The 18,078-nt window shown below is 48.9% G+C and overlaps 1 protein-coding gene across 3 annotated transcripts; it reads right to left on the minus strand.

Annotated features, from left to right (window-relative positions):
- Positions 1 to 121: 121 nt before the first annotated feature.
- Positions 122 to 12,585, minus strand: B3GAT1 (beta-1,3-glucuronyltransferase 1). Of its 3 annotated transcripts, none has more exons than XM_010202094.2 (4): positions 12,399 to 12,585; positions 8,972 to 9,480; positions 6,310 to 6,606; positions 122 to 208 (listed from the first exon to the last, which is right to left on the minus strand). In XM_010202094.2, exons 1-4 carry the CDS (start codon positions 12,583 to 12,585, stop codon positions 122 to 124), a joined length of 1,080 nt encoding a protein of 359 aa, XP_010200396.2. The 3 variants fall into 3 exon arrangements, with proteins under 3 accessions (XP_010200396.2, XP_061870100.1, XP_061870099.1); XM_062014116.1 differs by lacking the exon at positions 12,399 to 12,585 and having other exon boundaries at positions 8,972 to 9,311; positions 9,398 to 9,480; XM_062014115.1 differs by lacking the exon at positions 12,399 to 12,585 and having other exon boundaries at positions 8,972 to 9,311; positions 9,395 to 9,480.
- Between the last annotated feature and the right edge of the window lie 5,493 nt (positions 12,586 to 18,078).

An 18,078-nucleotide genomic window follows, 5' to 3' on the forward strand; every position in this document is an offset into this window, starting at 1 on the left:
AAGCATATTTAAAAGAGCTCTTTTCTCCTGTTATTGTCTAGTATTTTCTTTCTTACTGTTGCTTCTCATTACACACACACGTGCCCTTACCTGGTGTTGGTCTCCGTTCAGCCACGCACAGTCAGATTTCCACATTGGGATCTGTGAATCCTTTCTTCCCCTCATTCACCAGCACGGGCTTTTCTGTCCTTGTATGCCAGACTAAAATCTGAAGAAGCCCAACAGAAGTCATTAGCTGCACCTCTTCACTGCACTAACAAATATCCTTGCACAGTAAATCAATAGTGCAATTTAACCATCTACCCTGGAACCTAATGGCGCATTCACAGCTCAAAGGACGTTTGCATAAAGCTTCATTTCAGCAGGCCTACTGCTATCCAAACTGCACAGTGCACAGAAATTACCCATTTTACAGTGTGCTGTCTTGGGACATTAACCTGCTCCTTCCATGTAGTTATCAACCATCTTCCTCGAAAGGCTCATCAGCCTTTTCAGTGATGTCAGGCAGCTCCTTCACAACCAGAGAAGCACATGCATGTTTCCCATAAACCAAGCTCCTTCCTCTGTTCCTTGGTTACCCCGTTGCCACATCCTTACCAGCATGGAGTCACTTGCTAGGCTCAGGGTGAAAATGCAAATTCTTGCCATTTCAGGTCACACTGTGATTGGTTCACTAGGGGGGAGAGGCAGTTGTTGGGAGTACCACCAGCTGCTCCAATCCATTGCCTTTGGTTGTGTGAAATATGGAGATGAATTTTGCAGTACATCTCTGCAAATCCACTGTTGCAGGGAGGAGATCAGGCTGCTCCCTAACCACACCATCATTCCAGTTCGTTCTAACGTGCACTTTAAATACGTTTTAACACTTTAAAGCCCCTCTCCAACTTGCTTGAAGCAGAACTGAAGCCTCTACTAAAAGCTTCTGTCAGTCTTAGCAGCAAAGCTTGCTATAGACAAATATCTGTGGGGAAGAACTGGAAAAAACCTGAAGAGATGCTCTAACATTTTGGAGGGGGGACTATTATAGGTAAATAGTTTCTACTAGCTGTGCTACACTGCTGGCACAGATGGTTCTGGAAGCTGTTTAAAATACTCTCCCCTCACTAGACTCAATTATCCTTATTGCTTTGCTCCTAGAACCTGAATTGCTGGGAGCAGCTTCATCCCTTCAGAGCTCAGGTTTCCTGCTTCCCTTCACCTGCTCACACTGCTATTTCCTACCTGCGGGGGTTTCCCTCTCGTTGCTATGACAATACTCTCTGCACATCTAATCCAAGTGTCTGCAAACCATTTCATACCCAGCCCCTGCTTTTCTGAAAAATGAGGGCACGTTCTGTTTCTAAGAGATGAACAAAGCACTTTTCAAACCCTTCTGGTTAAACAGCAGCACCCCCACCTTCCCACGAAGCCGTTTGCCCAGATTTGTCTCTGATGTGAGCAGGCACCTCCTGCGTGGAGCTTAAATCTCACCTGCTAATACTAAGGCTGTAGAGACCAACCACTGTCTGGAGTGGGTCCAAAAACCCATTTCATTGCTCCCCCACAACCACTTCAGAGCTTGCTCATCAAAGTTCCCCTTTATTATACCCTGCTCCCCCCTGGCAGCAGCGCTGCTGCAATTACTGCATTACGTTCCCGTGAAAAGGCAAAAGCAAACAGGTCTGTACGAGTGGCTCTCAGGGCTATTCAAGCATCAGTTACAGGCTCCTCATCCAACACACAGAATCACACAATAGTTTTGGTTGGAAAAGAGCCTTAAGCTCCTGGAGTCCCAGCTCTCCCCTCACCCTGCCAAACCCACCACTGCCCCATAGCCCTCAGCACCTCAGCTCCATGGCTTTGCAATAGTTTCTGGGATGGGGACCCCACCACCTTGCCAGCTGGATTGAGTTTCATTTACCACCACTCCCTGGGCCCAGCCATCCAGCCAGGATGTATAAATATATAAACCTTAATGCAGTCCAGGTGCTGGAAAAGTCTTGCAGCCAATTCTCCTTTCCAGTGGCAGTGGGAAAGAGCTCTTTTCACTCCTGACACATAAACACTCAATCCTGCTGATGGCCAAGGGCTGTGCTCAGCCAGGAGTGGGACTCACAGTTAAGCAACTCTAACCCCATGCTCCATCAACAGAAGACCACAGCTACACATTATTGGCTTTTCCTTAAACTAGACCCCAGTTTTGCATTGTTAAAGACAAGTGCCAACAGGACAGCTCTGTTAAATTAACTAAAATGGACCAATTTTCAGAGTTTGCAGCTTTATACAGAAGCTTCTACCACTTCTCATGCTGTGCTCTTTAATGTGGGAGTACAGAAACACCTGCTTTTCCTCTCAGCCAATTGCTTGATTTTTTTCCACAAGCAGTGTGTTTGTTTTATGCTCCACAGAAGCTTTGGCTTGTGCAAAAAGCACAGCTTGCAAGGAAGTAAACAGGGAGGGGAACCAAGTACCTGACCTTCACTGAACAGTGGTTTTGTGTCGGTCACCTGAGGGAGTCCCCTTTAAAAATCTCAACTAAAATGCTTCCAATCTTTTTACAGCCTTGCCATTCAGAATCAAGGGACTCAAAATAGATCTGAGAGATCACAAGGATTCATCTCAAATGAAAAAGCAAACAGGCAAGTTGACCTACAGCTGGAGGGGGTCACAGGATTTCACACACACCCCCTCTGTGGAGAGGTTTAATGATTATTATTCGAAACAGAGACTACACCACACGAAGAAATAGTCACTCCAAGCTGAACTGACAGATTTGCATCCTCCCAGCTTGTGCTAAACCATATTCTGCAGGCCCTCTTCTCCCAGAAGCACATCCACTGAGACAACAAATAGATTAAGAGAATCTTGGCCGCTGCTATTAAACGAGCCACAGTTGTAACAGTGATCTTCAACTGTGCAACTACACCAACCTGAAGATTTGTGCTGTTTTCATAGCTGTTCTAGGCAAAGCATACGAGACCACAGGAGAAGAAAAGGTTATGGTGGTCTAATTGGAGCTGTTGCAGCTGCAGCACAGACCCGAAGGGCCACGGTGGAGCAGTGCAGGCACATAGTGCTGCTAAACCTGAACTGCTCTGACGTAAATGACAGCTCTCAGCTGCACTACAGGGGATGGCATTGGCCCAGCACTTGTGGTGACTAATCAGGACCTGACAAGGCCAAAAGAACCTTCCAATTCTGCGTGTCTGCTGTAAAAACCAACAGCCCCAGCACTGGTGTCTTCACTGGTGTGTGTGAAGTTTACCCAGAGCAGCTGGGATCCTGCAAGCTCGCCACAAACCACTGCTCACAAACCCACATGCAAAGAGGAGCCCAATCTCTGGAACCTCAGTGTCTTTCTTGTAGTGAGGGGCCCAGAACTGAACATGGTATTCGAGGAACAGCCCCACCAGAGCCCAGCACAGGGGACAATCCCTGCCCTGCTCCTGCTGCCACCCCAGAGCTGATCCCAGCCAGGATGCCCTTGGCATTCTTGCCCCCCTGGGCACGCTGCTGGCTGTTCCCAACCCAGCACTGCCAGCTGATTCCTGTTCACAACACCCACTTAAACACTGAGCTGCTAACCTGCAGATTTAATCTCTGATTTTACTCAGCCAAGAGATAAGGAGAGAGGAGGAATTACTACTTGTAGCCACCACTTCAATCCCAGCGAATCGCTCCCGAGACCACCTGAGTGCACAAAAGCCCTCCTCACCCAGAGGAATGTACCTGTGCCTGTCTCTGGAGAAACAAACAGCTCCAGGAGCAGCTGGAATGAAGGTGACCTTGTATTTTGTGGTCTGTCCTCTTGTGTCAGCCCATGCTGAGGCTTTTTAAATAGCTGGGGCCACTCAAAGTGTCTTTCCTTGAAGGGCTCCATGCTTGAGCACACTGCAGCTTGTTTCCTCAGGGGTTAAGAGCAAAATGGGGAGCACAATATGTCACAGTTACATCAACCTTATGGCAATGCAGAATCTCATACCTCTATCCTGTGTCAGTGGACTGAGTAGAGTATGGTTTGCTTTGGGGCTGTATATAGGCAAATCCAGGAGCAGCAGGACACAGAGATCCATGGCACACTTGCAAAGCCCTGTTTCTTCACAATCCCAGCATAAACCAACCCTTCCCTCCTGATTAGGAGGGATAACTCTCTCTTTTCTCCTTAGCAATTAATACTGACTTCTTTTAATTTTCTCCTTCATTTTGGGCAGTTCCCAAAACAAAGAAAACAAGCAAGATATAGGTCTTTGGCCAAAAGCTTAAGCTTTTTTGCAGGAGTGTGCATTTGTGGGCTGAGTGCTGGTAAATATTACAAATCCCAGCACTACACCCAGGGAAGGCAGCAGTCTTGGAGAACAGATGTCTGTGCTTCTCTCACGTTCTTCTCTGATCCCTCCCTAACGACTGCATCTGAGTGTATCATCATTTTTAATGTAAATCTCACTGCAAAGCAGAAGTATGATTATACTTAACAGAAGCAATCCATGACAACTGCTGGGAGAACACCAGCACAACGTGAAAGAAGTCTGGGCTTTGATCTCAGGGCAAGGGGACCTCAGACTACAGCCTACTTTTGCCCTTCTCTGCTGCTTGTCTGGACTTTCCTTCTCCTCAGTGAACAAAACATCAACTGGGAAATGGAGGCTGCTGGCATCAGCTAAAAAACCACTCACAGTTTGCCAGCAGTCAGTTCACAGCCTGGAAACAACCTTTTCCTTCCTCTCCTTCCTCCATGTGTTCCTCCACAATTGTCATTTCCAATCCCCAGCCTTTTAACACAGCTCCAACATTCATTTACAGCAGGGACAATATACCAAGGATTGCATAAGTGGCCATGGAGTAAACACCCTGTATCCCTGTACACCAGCCTAAATGCAACCTATGCATCTCCCTTGGCCTGCTGGAAATACACTTATTTCCAGCCAGGGCTTTCTTGTTAGCAAATAGGACATACAGTGCCCAAGAACTGAGATATCATTTTAATCCAATCTCTGTTCCCACCCTTGGGAGACCACCTGTGTTATTTATCCCAGTGTCGGACAGGAATAACCACAGACATGTAGATTTTAAACATGAGGCACAGCAGGTATCAGATAATGAACAGAACTGCTGAACATTGAGATCTTTGGGTTTTTTCCATGTCTGGGAGCATGTGGAGCAGTGCAGGTGGAAAGCAGAGACAAAGGGATTACTCATGTTGCTTTCTTACCCCAAAAAGGGACAGAGACCTGGATCCAGTGCTGAGTCTGCTGGTAGCAACAGCTAATTTGCAAAAAAAAAGAACAATCCTCTTGGGATAACTAAGCAATAAAACACTCTAAATCAGGTTGAGGGATGTCTACTGCAAACAAAGGCAGGAGAGTGCTCCTCAGAGTTCTGTGGTCTCAGAGGGACCCCCTCCATGCCTGCACTGCTCAGTGGACCCACTCACAATGCTTTCAAAGGCACTTGACATCACCTCCACTGCTGATGTGCTGGGATTGATGGCTGTCACCCCAACCAGCATTGTCTCTTAAATGCTCCCCTGTCATTCTGGATAGATATTCATCTGTTGTCTCTCATCTTAAGACTGAGAAGTCCTTAGGGCAAGAACCATCATTCTGTTCTGAGTTTTTACATTATTTAGCACATAAGGGACCTGTGCCATGACCTGGTGGCTCCAGGGAAATGTGCACAAATTAGCAGTTTTTTGACAGCAGTACCTCCCACCCCCAACCCCAAGAAAGCTTTATGGAAGCCTCCTATTGCTCAAAGAAGTATCCCAAGCATTGGAACGCTTCTGCATTATCTCTGGCACAGAGAGATGCAGGTTGTTGTGGACAACTACAGTGATATTGCATAAATGTCAAGAGGGAGAAAGCAACTTTGCAATAAGGCAGTGATTGTGTGAACAGCCTTTCCCTGCAGACAAGAAAACCCATGGCTGCTCCTCCTGGGTTACAGTTGAGATGGGTCCCAGAGGGCCAAATCTCACCTGATGCTGCCTTATCAAGGGGGTACCAGTACTCAAAAGTCCCACTCAGGGATATGCATAAAACAACCCACATGCATTTCACCTGTGGTATTCCCTGCTCCAAGAGATTAGCAAGGCCACAGATAAGCCCATCTTGAAACTAACAACAGAGGTAATACAAGAAAGAGGAACAGTTACAGAAGGGAGAAGACTCCATATTTCAAGCTAGCAGCCTGCAACCAAAAAGAGTTTTAACACATTGTGGCCCATTTCCAGCTCCTTTGCAATAAGTTCATGCAAGGCAGAGAACAAGTGACTGAATGACAGGGCCCCATGGGCTTTCTCCTACCAACCCATGCACAAGGCAGAGACCTTACCTTAGTGCAATTGGCAGCTTTCGGCTCAAGGTCATTCAAGGTCACTAGTTCCCGGAGCAGGCTGCTCTCTTGGTAGCCTCCCTTGACCCCTCGCAGTTTGAAGTACGCCTGAGATCGCTGGAGGATCAGCCTGAGGTTCACAGCAAACCCTGCCATGTCTATAGCAAAGGGGCGATGGGGGTCAAACACAGTTTTCCAGCCGTAGACCTTCCCTGCAGCGTTGACTTTGGGTGACTCGTAGCGCAAGCCCCCGACGAAGGCGACTGGCCACACCGACACCTTTCTGGTGCTGCGCATCTGGGGGGATGGAAAGAGAAGGGTATGGTGGGTGCACACAGGAGGATTGGCTGCATGTCACTCCTGAGACCCAAACAGGGAGACTTCACCTTGCTCAGAGTCCTGCAGCAACAGCAATGCCCCCTGAGCTTCGGCACAGAGCTGGGCTGGGCTCCTCACCTGTACAAGGACACACATCCAGGAGCTGGAGAAGCAAAGTGCTCTGGGAAGCAGCAACTAACAGCAGCAATAGTATTAGACAGCCATGGAACCAAGCACAAGTTCAGCACTAAAAGCAAAGCTGCCCAATAATAAGCCAAAGTGACATTTAAGAGTGGTTTTTTGTCCTAAGGTCTTTAAGCTGTGGGGTGTGAGTCCTGCACACAGACAGCTGCAGAAATCAGGATGGAGAGGAGGGAAGCACTCTGTCCAAGGCCATTTGGAAATGCAGGAATGCTGTATCTAGGAAGAAAGGTGCTTTCTCTGAAAGCTGCTGAGTTTGAGCTGCAATCTTGGCCTACAAGCCACAGTAAGGTTAAAAGCATCTTTAGAGTGAGGCACTGCAGCTGTAGCCCACAACTGAGAAGTACAATCCATCCAGAAACTGACAGTATGAATGGGGGTGCTGTGTAGCTGCTTCTACTATCCAGTGCAACAATGCTGGATGCCTCTACACCCTGTAGAGTCCACAGAAGTAGATAGGAGCCACCAGGGGACACTTCAGATGCCTGCACTTGCCAGGGCAGATGCTTTGAATGCCAGTCTCCCTGCTCACCCCCCAGTGCCCTGTCCTGCTCTGCTGGCAGGCTCAGCCTCACTTTCTGCTCTCAGCCCAGTCTCTTAGATCAGGGATCTCCCAGAGCTAATCTCATCACTGCTAATTACTGCAAAGGAGACCAGAAGAGCTCTGGCACTTGCCCTTCTGCATTATACACATGCTAATGGCAGCTCCATCCACAGGGAACAATAGTGTGTGTGTTCTGCATTTCACAGCACATTTCATTGGCTCCCTGTGACCTTAACTGCAGCTACATATCAGAGAGGAGAAACCTCTATGAGCAAAGCACAGGAATGAGCTGAGGAACCCTTTCTGCTTTATTCATGTGCAGTGTCTGTCTCAAGATGCTGCAGGAGCATCCCCTCAAAGGGGGCTCTGGAACAAAGACATTCAGGCTGAATTTGCTTTCAGCTTTAAAAGCCTGTATATTCCTGTGGCTGTTCGAGCTAAAGTGAAAGCCATCATGGAAGGGAAAGAGGGCATGTGTGGAGCAAGTAAATAGGAGATCCCTGGTATGAAAACTAGCAACTGGTGGGAAAGGAGGAATCCTCCTTTCTTGTCCCTTGCTGCAAGAGCTTGGCCTTAGGTGACCTGGCACTGTAAGACCATTGCGAACCTGCGGACAGGGAAAGGCTCAAAAGTTCATTTAGAGCCCCAGCAGGGGTGGAACAAACAGCAAAGGTGGGAAACAAATGGGAACCTTCCCCTTCTCAAGCTGAACAAGACTGTTGTGTCAGTCTGCTTACCACAGCCTGAGAGACCATCCATCCCCTGGTCCTGCAAGAGGAACGGCTCTGGAGGGGTCTGCTGCACTTTTCTCCCAGTAGCCAGCCAGCCCTCTCCAAGGCAGTGCCTGCAGGGCTCTGCTTTTCTGGGAGGGGAAGCAAGCACTGACAAATGCACACTCCTCACGTGTGCAGCAAGCCAGAGACAACTGCACAGGGCATCTCTGAACAAGATGTCCTGCAAGCATTATGACTGTGCTGACACTATTCAGATGTACATCTGAAAAGGCACTGCTCTTGACAGCTACAGAATTTAACCAGTGGACACCCTGGGATGAGAGCAAACAAATACAAACAGCAGGCAAAGAAGAGAAACCCCAGGGACTCCTCAAACAAGAGCAAACACGAATTAGCAGTCAAGTGCAGTAATACATAGTGGTGGTGGAAAAGAAAGGTGGGTAAGATCAGATCAGGAACCAGCCAGAAATCTCCTCCATGGTGGGCCATGGAAGGAGGATGGCCAAGGTTTCTTTTCCTAGGCACAAGCTTCTGCACAGGCAGGTTGGGCAGCAGGCAATGTTCCAACCCTAACAAGGCTCCCCACAGCGAAGGCAGCTCCTCATTAGCTTCCTTTGCAGTAAAGACTATCTGCCTCCTGATGAGACACCCCAGGATAAACCAGGTTCCTGTTACTTTGCCCAGGAAGCCTTGGAGGCTGGGAAGTGCACACTTTGCAGCAGGATAACCAAGCCCTAGAGGAAACTTCAGGACAGCTGCAGCAGGTGCACTAAGACAACACCAATCCAGAGCTGAGACACACACAGCACCTCTTACACCACATGTGCCAATCAGCCAGTCTAGCCCCTCCCCAGCAGCATCCTACCTCCTCAAAGAGCTCCAGGCTGTAGGTGTTATCATCATCAGCAAAGTAAACAATCCCAGGCTGGCTGTTGTTCTTGTTAAAGGTCTCTCTCAGCCACCTGAGGGCGAGGTTCCTCTGCATGGTGCCGCGGGGGATGCGGGGATCCCTCATGTCCCCCCGCAGCTTGTAGTTGCGGGGTGTCTCCACGTTGAGGTGGGTGTAGTTGAGCCCCGTGTCGCGCAGGAGCCGGCTGATGAGCGCCGTGCGCCGCTGAGAGTCCTCCACCAGGATCCAGTGCAGGTTGGGCACGTGCAGGAGCGTGTTGGCCAGGCGCGTCAGCTCTGCCTTCTGGACGGGCCGGCTGTAGGTGGGTGTAATGACGTGGATGGTGGGAAGGGTGTCTGACCACGGGGGTGGGCGGGTATAAACATATTCTGTCCTCACCACCTCCACAATGTCCCGGTCCGACAAGCAGTACTCCTTGGAGTCCAAGCCTGCAGCGAGATCACGCCGGGAGTCACCACCATCATCTGAGCAGGGGGATGAGAGAGAAGAAAAGGCTGCATGGACTCAGTCTTCCAGTGCCCCCCTGACTGAACCAGCAGGCTGCTTGCTGAGAGCAGGTCACCCTCGTGGTTTCAAGAGGAAAAGAAATAAGCTCGGATGGAGGATTTCATAAATAGGTACACAAATGGAAAAAGGAATCAGGGACAAACACACGTGAGAAAAGAAGTTGTTGCTGTTAGAGAACCAGCACCAAACAAGGCCTGAGAGCCCAGGACAGTGCTGCAGCTGAGTGCTCAGAATAAGCAACTTCAAAAACCATCCAGGATCAGCACATCGCTTTGGCCCTTGAAGCTGCTGCAGTCCCAGCCCTCCCCTCACCCTGCCCAGCCCAGCACTGACCCACAGCCCTCAGCACCTCAGCTCCAGGGCTTTGGGATCCCTGCAGGGCTGGGCACTCCCCCAGCTCCCTGGGCAGCCTGGCACAGGGCTGACACCCCTCTCAGGGAAAAACTTCTGCCTCAGCTCCAATCTCAACCTCCCCTGGGGCAACTTGAGGGTGCTTCCTCTTGTCCTGTCACTTGTTACATGGGAGAAGAGACTGCAGTACCCCACTGCTCCCCTGACAGGCTTAGGATAGGGCACAGAGAAGCAGGGGAAGGCACACTTCGAATTCAGAAATGGAGAGCAGACATTAAAGCCTGTAACTGCAGCCTTTCTCCTGCAGAGACTTTCACTTGCCTCTGATTAACCTCCTCAAAAAGACTCTACCAATCTCTGAAGGTAACAGCCCATTCAGCAGTGCAGATGTGAACAGCATACACATAGCACACACTGATCCAAACATATAAAATCCTTGAAAGAGAGACTTGATCACCATCAGCTCAAGGAAAGAAAAATGCTCAAGCACCTGTCCCTTTCACAGGATGTGACTTTCACACTGTCCTACCACTGCAGATCAGCAGGAACACCACAGTCTACAGCTAGCAACTGGCAGAGATGATGGGGCACCTCCATTCAGGGTATAAGCCAGCTGCTCTCTAGTGGGACCATAATACCATGAGCCATAGGAACAGACAGACATTAGATCTGACCCAGCAGAGTTCTACCTATGCTTTTTTCATAGCCTGTGACTGTTCTAGCAGCAAAGACTTTTAGATCCCAGCCCTCAATGAATAGAGAGTGCACCTCTGGTTGTGGGGGAGCAGGGGCAAAGTGTCTTGCACATGTTGCTATCAGGCCCTACACAAGGCAAAGCACATCAGTATCACATAGCAGAGCTCTCTGAAGGCAGAGAACACTGGAATCAATTCAAAAATAAATCTGCAAAATGCATTGGACACAGACACAAATGTAATTAGCCAGGATGGTGCTTGAGACAGTTTGAAAACCCATGCAGGTCAAACCCTCAGCTGTAAATCCTGGCACGTGTGAGCACTGCTGTTCTGTGCTCAGTAGCACATAGATGCACGTCTCTCTTTCAGCACCTGCTGCTAAAGGATCTCAGAAATGCATTACCAGAACAAATTGACTTCTCCCAAGAGCTTTCAGGTTGGGCTCTGTCATCACTCATTTTCCACTGAGGGCTCAGAGTAACAGAGGCAGAGAAGTGCCTTAGCAAGGTCATCAGGAAGTTCAGGACCGAGGCAGAGCAGAGCAGTCTCTGCTCTGCAGCTTCAGTGTCTGTGGCCATTCACAAAAACACAGCTCTTAATTTTTAGGGCACTGGATCAAATTGGTATACAGACAGCAGACTCTTAGTGGTCTTTCAAATCCTGTTCTAGAGCTCAGTAGATCCCTCATCCTCTGAAACACTGTCCAGAGGTGCAAAATGCAAATACCACATTTCCAAATCCAGTTGAAAGGTAAAAGAAACAGAAATGTTGTGACAAGACACAGAAAAGTGCTGTCCAGGCTGTTTTTTTCCCTTAGTAACTACCCAAAGCCTCACAGGTGGCTGTCAGTCCCACAGGGGAAAGGTAGAGCTGCTTAGAACAGATTCTGAACTTCTGACAATTCAAACTGGGCATCAAACTGTTCAGCAAAAGGATAAGCAACTGTGGAGGATGGGTGCAAACCTTAAGATGAAAAGGGGAGGGAATGTCCCAGAGAAAGGGGCCAGAGAAGGAAAATGAGCAAGCCTTCTTCCCTGCAGACAAGCCTCCCCAAGCTGGCCCCTCTGCCCTGGTGCTCAGCAAATGAGCAGAACCATGAATGAAGACTGCAGCAGGCAGAGTGGCTTCTTCCAGCTCACAAGAGCTCCCACAGCTCTTGGATTTTGCTGCTACATCACGAACAGGATAACAACTAGTACCCTCCTGTCCAGAGAGGACTCCCCAGAACTTCTGCCATCATCTGATTTGGGCCAGGACTCTATTTACTGCTTTGTGTGACAGTAGCGTGGATGGTGACTGTAGCACTGTAACTCCACTAAGCAATCAGGTGAGATGCTGGCTCTTGCCTCTTCCTTCAAGTGCAAGAGCACCAGTTTGCTGCTTTCCTGAAAGTGCTTAAAAAATGCTCTTTGCCTCATGTCTCCCAGAGCAGCTGTCTTAAGTGGCAGCTGTTTTCTCTCTTTTTTACAGCTTTCCTGCTGGACTAACTTGGGTGCAGAATGCTGCAAAGGCCAAGAGGAAAGGGCTCCTCACAGATCATCAGAGAACAAAGAAAAGCATCCTCCTTTGGTACTCTGATTCTGGAGTTAAGCCCCAAAGAGGTGCAGTATCTCCAGGTGCAGTAAGCATATCCCATGGCTTGGAGTTTGATGTCTCTGAAGAACTCCTACAAGCATTGGGCTGTTCCTGTAGCAGAAGTGGGGAGGCTTCTGCATGAGCATGGACTGGGAGCTGGGATGAGCATGGCTGCCATGGAGAAACGAAATGAGAGAGATGAGGACGAGGGAAGGATGCACAGACTTGGCATGGGCTGGTTTGATTTCTCTCACCCTTGTGCACTGCAAGCAGTGGAGCAATGGTGCTCTGGTGCCAGACGGTGATTAGTAGTGTCCAGGGCAGAACTATCAGCACGATAGCCAGGATGTCTCGTCTCTTCGGCATCTCCAAGACTGACTGGACCCACAGCTCCTCATTACCTGACAGTGAAAACCCCAGAGACAGAACAGCAGAGCACATGGAGAACAGAAATAAATGGGCAAGAAGGAGCAAGGACAGAGAGAGAGGACGCGAGAGAGGGAGAGAGCAGCGAAGGTGACACGACTCGTAGGTCTTACCAGTGCTTACAACCCACCCATTGCAGAAGCAGGTTTGGAGGGGCCTCGGCTGCTGAGACCAGGAGCAGGAAAGCACTTCTACAGGACACTGCTGGAGCTGCCAGCAGGAATCTCAGGGACTCATTTGGAAGGAAACCTGCAACACAGAGCAAAAGTGAGTAGGCAAAGTACTAGGGAGCTGCTCCAAATCCTCCTCAAGAAGAGCAAATCAAAGTGGGTCAGTGAGCAACAGGAATGTGTCCCACCCCTCTGGGGAGAGATGCCTCCTGGGTGCCCAGAGCCTTGCTTTCCTTTGCATCCACTTGTCAAGCAAGTCCCTTGCTTCAGACAAGCAAAAGTTGCTCAGTGTCACAGGGTCTGAACCATCCCCCACGGGAAAGAACCCATAAGCCAGCCAAATCTCACAAGACCCCAAGCCCTGGGAGGAGGCAGGGAACACGATGATCACCTTACTTCCCTCACACAACAGCAAGTGCTCTGACCCACCAGACCCTCTCCCTCTGCCAGGAGGAGCACTCAGGGTGACTGCACCTACACTCTTGGGAACACAGCTCCTCAACCTTGCATTTTGCCATCCTTGTAATCCCCTCAGCTCAGACCTTCCCACTGCCATCTGTGATGCAGCCAGTTTTAACTCAGGCTTCCAAGGGCCTGTTCAGGTTCATTTCTTCCACCTCAGAGCTGTTGCAACTGGAGTATATTAAACTGCCACAACGGCTTAGTTTGATTCAATACAAGCACATACAAGACTTAGGCAGACTGTATTTTATCCAAGTATCTTGGCAAGCAAAGCACATCACTTAGCAGGGACACACACAGCAGACACTTTGCAAACATGGGTAGCAGGTTTGTACCACTCTTCCTCCTGTGTGAGGGAATGCATTGACCTACTGCTAAAAGGGCTGCACTGCAGACAAGGGAGAGCCCACAGAATACCTCAGTCACAGCCCAAGGCAGGGAACTGTCTGCTGTGGGGAAAAAGCACTGATCTCCCACTGCACAGCCACTGCCATGGGCAACTCTCAGACCCCCTCCTTAAATCAGAGTGGAGCTCCTCAAACCTGGCCTGTAGATATGATACTACTTTGCAGATGTTTTTCCCAGGACCCTCAGAGCTTGCTTTTTCTTAGTGGCAAGGGGCAGTCATGGAGAGATCCAGGTTCAGTTCCCCAATTAGCCCAATTTGGCTTGATCTGACTTTCCCTCAGCTGTGCCTTGACCACTGGGGTATACAGTCAGCCTCCAGCACTGAGCCCAGTGGAAGACTTGAAATCAAATGGTTCCAAGAACCAACAGGTTGTCCTTTTCAAGTGCAATCAAAGGGTATTCAAGTTGATGGGCAGGACCTGGTTCTTTCAAATTAGCACTTCAAACAATCACAGAGGTAGTAATAACCAGGGAAAACGTGGTGTAGAGAAAACACAGGTTGGTCTTTCTCCTTTGGATAGCCTTTCATAGCCCAGGGATCAGCTCTGTGCAGCCAGAAACCCTGAAGACTTTCAAGGAAGCATCTCCCAGCAATGCAGATTTGTCTCTATTTTTTCTCAGAACTGGAGAAAGCAGCCTCATGCAGACAAAATAAACCAGGGAGGAAGAGGAAGAATTATTCCAGCAAACATCAGCCTTCTGTTGCATCCCTGTCCAGTTGTCAGAGCCAGAGAAATCCCACTGGCCTAGCACTGCCAAAACATACAGTGCCCTGAGGAACGAGTATCTGGCCTCATCCTTACTGTCTGTGCCTGAACAGAGAACACTGAGCATTGGCTTCCTTTGAATCCTCAAGTAAAGCCAAAACATGTTCCCTGAGCAGCCCTGTAGGGCAGAGCTGTAAGGAGCAGCTCTGAAATGACACCACCTTGCCTAGTAAAGTGCCCTCACTAATGCACCGAGGAAAGGACTCTGTCACTGGAGATAGGGTATGACATGCTACAAGAGCCACTCAGAGTCAATTCACAGCATCTGGCAAGCTGCCATGGTGGGCTGGCAGGCATGAAATGCCCCATTTGTCAAGGGCAGCTTCCTCCAAATACAGTGCTCTTACCTTAAAGATGCCTTTTCCTTGCCTCCTGCCACTCCAGACCCAAACTGTCAGCATCCTCCCATAGGACAGGCTGACCCTGGGCTGTGTATGATGGAGACTGGGCTGGGGCACTGCTCTGATTTCCACCCATTTCAACACAGGGGAAAATGAGCAGGCTCCAATGATTTGTGCATTGGTCTCTTCAGCATCGATTCCTTTTAATTTGCTACAGAGCATTTAGCAGCTCCCTGGTCACTCATCTGTCACTCTGGTGCTCCAGCTGCCAAGGGCCAACACAGTGAGCTGGCTCTGCTTTGCAGCTCTGTTGGGTCTGGCCCTGGGGAATGCTTCCTCTGCACGTCCCCCCGTGGCTGACGGACACTGAGCTCCTTCTGTGCCACTGGGGATGGGATGAGGATGTTCCCTCCTCAGACTTGTCCTCCAGAGCCTCCAGTGCCCATCTCTGAACATGCTCCAGCACCTCAGTGTCTTTTCCAGCCCTGAACACAGCCCTGGAGCTGCAGCCTCACCAAGGCTCAGCACAGGGGACATGTCCTGCTCCTGCTGCTGCACCAGTGCTGATCCAAGCCAGGATGCCCTTGGCCTTCTTGGCCACCTGGGCACAATGCTGGCTCATGTTTAACTGCTGATAATGAACACTCCCAAGGTTTTTTCCTTTTGGGCAGATTTCCAGCTCCTCTGCCCCTGCTTGGGGTTGATCTGGCCCAAGTGCAGGACCCAGCATTTGGCCTTGTTAAGCCTCATACAACCTGCCTCGATACATTGATCCACGTTCCCTTCCCTATATACAGCACACTCCACACACCCAAAGGGACACAACCCCAGCATGGATGCAAACTGCAGATGGTAATGGTTGGCTGGAGGGGAAGGAGCTGAATGACCCTGAGCATGGATTGGCATCCACAGTTTACCATGAGCTCCCCTCTGCAGCAGAGACATTTGCTCACTGTTAACCCCTGAAGCCATTTGATTTTATTGGTGACCCTGAGAAGCCTGACTAAAGGACGTTGTAAGAATACACTTGGGGCTGCTGTGGGCACTATGAAATCTAGACAAAGTGTTTTGAGGGTGTTCCCTCTCAACACCAATGCAGCTGAAGGCCTTGGTGCAGAGTGCTGCCTGTCTCTGTGTAACAAAGCCACGCTCCCACCTCACTGCCACATGTTAAAGCTGCTAAAGGTGAAATCCATTTTCTCCTGTGAACAACATCAATGAGGAAATACATGGTTGCCTGTGATTTTGCACTGCTGGCAAGAGAAGGCAGAGCTTCACAGCCCAAGGCAGAGGGCTTGCCCTGCATCCAAAAAATCCCTTGCTACCGAAGCCAAACGATGCTTTTTGTTGCTGTTTAAGGCACAAGTGAGGCTAGGAAGAAATTAGTCTGGGGAAAATGATGCTCCTCTGAAGCATTCACTTGACCCCTGCCCTGTCATAATACAACTCTCCTTTTCCCACTGAAAACATTCAATCCAAAACCTGGCTTTGTTCAGAGCTGTCAGTTTTAGGCTTCTGCTATCTCACCCTCGACAGAAAGAAGGAGGAGGACCAAATGTAACCATGAATTCATCAAGAAGCTCAAACTCTCCTGTCCATCACAGAGAAGATACTTTCAGTTTTGAACAGCCAGGCAAAACACAGCCATCACCAGCTCTAAAGCAAGTGATGTTTGGGTTAAAAACACTTGCAGCACAACAGTGTTTGGCAGGATTTGGAAAGCTATTCCTTGGCAGCAATATATTTTGCCATGCTGCAAGCAGGACTGTGGCACGGGGGAAAGAGATTTCTCATCCTCCGGCAGAGGGCAATGGTGTCAAGGCATGACAATATTAAAAGGGCACTCATCTAATAAAAAAGCTTTAATCAATCCTGGAGCCATGTGTTTGTAACGTGCTGGATTATTAAACGCTGAAGGTTCTTTTTTTAAATCAAGTTAATTGGCGTCAACTCTGACACTGATGGTAGGAAACACTGATTTGATCTGTAATCTGCTTTACAGGCAGTTTTAGCTTCTTCTTTCCTCTTGGGGCTGGCAGCTCCAGCATCACTACTCCTTGGTTTTCTCACGTCCAACAGAAGTGCCTTAGAACACGTTAAACTAAAGAAGTGCTGGAGCTGGATTTGTGCATATACAGAAGTCACTGGATTTTTACTCCAGTGATTTTGTTTTTCATTTTACTGCAGTAGATTGCATTGTCTGGATATAACAAAACCACACACAAAACCCCAAACCAACATACCAAACGCTTCATTGTGTCACAGAACAGCAGGGAAATAACACACACACACAGCCAAATCCTACAACAAAAGCCTTGCACACAAAGTAAACATTCATGCTTCAGGATACAAGGTGTATTCTTCCTAAGGTCTTTCCCTCTGAGCAAACTCTCACCTAAACTCTCACAGGGTTTCTTTCACCTTTGCAATACAAAAGTTGTGATCCCTGATGAAAGATGACGCAGCGGTGGCACAAGGACTGAGCCAGTCCTTCTGCTCAGCTGGACCACAACAAACCCTCCTGAGTTCACACCCATGTCCACACACCTGAGCACAGGCAAGCACTGCAGGAGTGTGGTCACATCCATTTTTCAGGTGAGGAAACTGAGGCACGGGGCAATTATGGCTCTCCCTTGCAATGACACAGCACACAGACACTGGGGACAAGGGCTGTGTCAGACAGGCACAGCAGAGGCCAGCTCCTGGCATGACAAGCTTCTGCCTAAGATTCTGGTATTTGACAGAAAAGGCTTGTAAAGCACAGGCTAAAAATAAAGGTAGTAATAAAAGCCTCGTGCTCGTTAATTACTCTGTAAGCCATTACTGCCTAAAAACCCCATAACTTTAATGGGGGCTATTATAAATATAGTAGCAAAACTGTGGAGCTAATTACTGTTTAGTTATTAAGCAGAACATAGCCAGAACTGAGTAATGAGCACACAGAATTTCTTGTTCTTCAAGGATTTAACCAGGGGTGCTAAGTTCAACCTCAGATCTTCCCCATCCATGGGAGAAAAGGAGAGAGGCTTTGCAGTCCAACCCTTTCCAAAGGCTGCATGACATTGTGAGCAACAATGCACCAGCCTCTGGCTAGAGCTGGTGTGTACAAGGTGAAGCCTGAATTGCAAGTACAGAAAGGGAGTGAGAACACTCAGAAATGTTTGAGGCCTCCATTACCAGTCTGTCAGCTAGAGGAGAACCAGATTCATCTATGGGAATCAAAAATGTTGAGCAAATGCAGACCGAGTTTGGGACAGAGGGTGAGGGTTTGCATCATCTCTTCATCCAGCACTTGTTTCCTTCTTTTAAAAAATTAAAATACTTCTGAGGCCAAAAGCAGACAAATAATGTGTTGGGTTT

Source organism: Colius striatus, chromosome 23, assembly GCF_028858725.1.
Source record: "Colius striatus isolate bColStr4 chromosome 23, bColStr4.1.hap1, whole genome shotgun sequence".
Lineage (NCBI taxonomy): Eukaryota > Metazoa > Chordata > Aves > Coliiformes > Coliidae > Colius > Colius striatus.

Excerpts from the sequence above, each read along its gene's own strand:
- B3GAT1 (XM_010202094.2), bottom strand. The coding sequence starts at position 12,585 with ATGTGCTCTGCTGTTCTGTCTCTGGGGTTTTCACTGTCAGGTAATGAG. Across the intron at positions 9,481-12,398 it reads ACTGCTTGCAGTGCACAAGG|ATGATGGTGGTGACTCCCGG; the intron begins GTGAGAGAAATC and ends CCCCCTGCTCAG. Across the intron at positions 6,607-8,971 it reads GCCTGGAGCTCTTTGAGGAG|ATGCGCAGCACCAGAAAGGT; the intron begins GTAGGATGCTGC and ends CCATCCCCCCAG.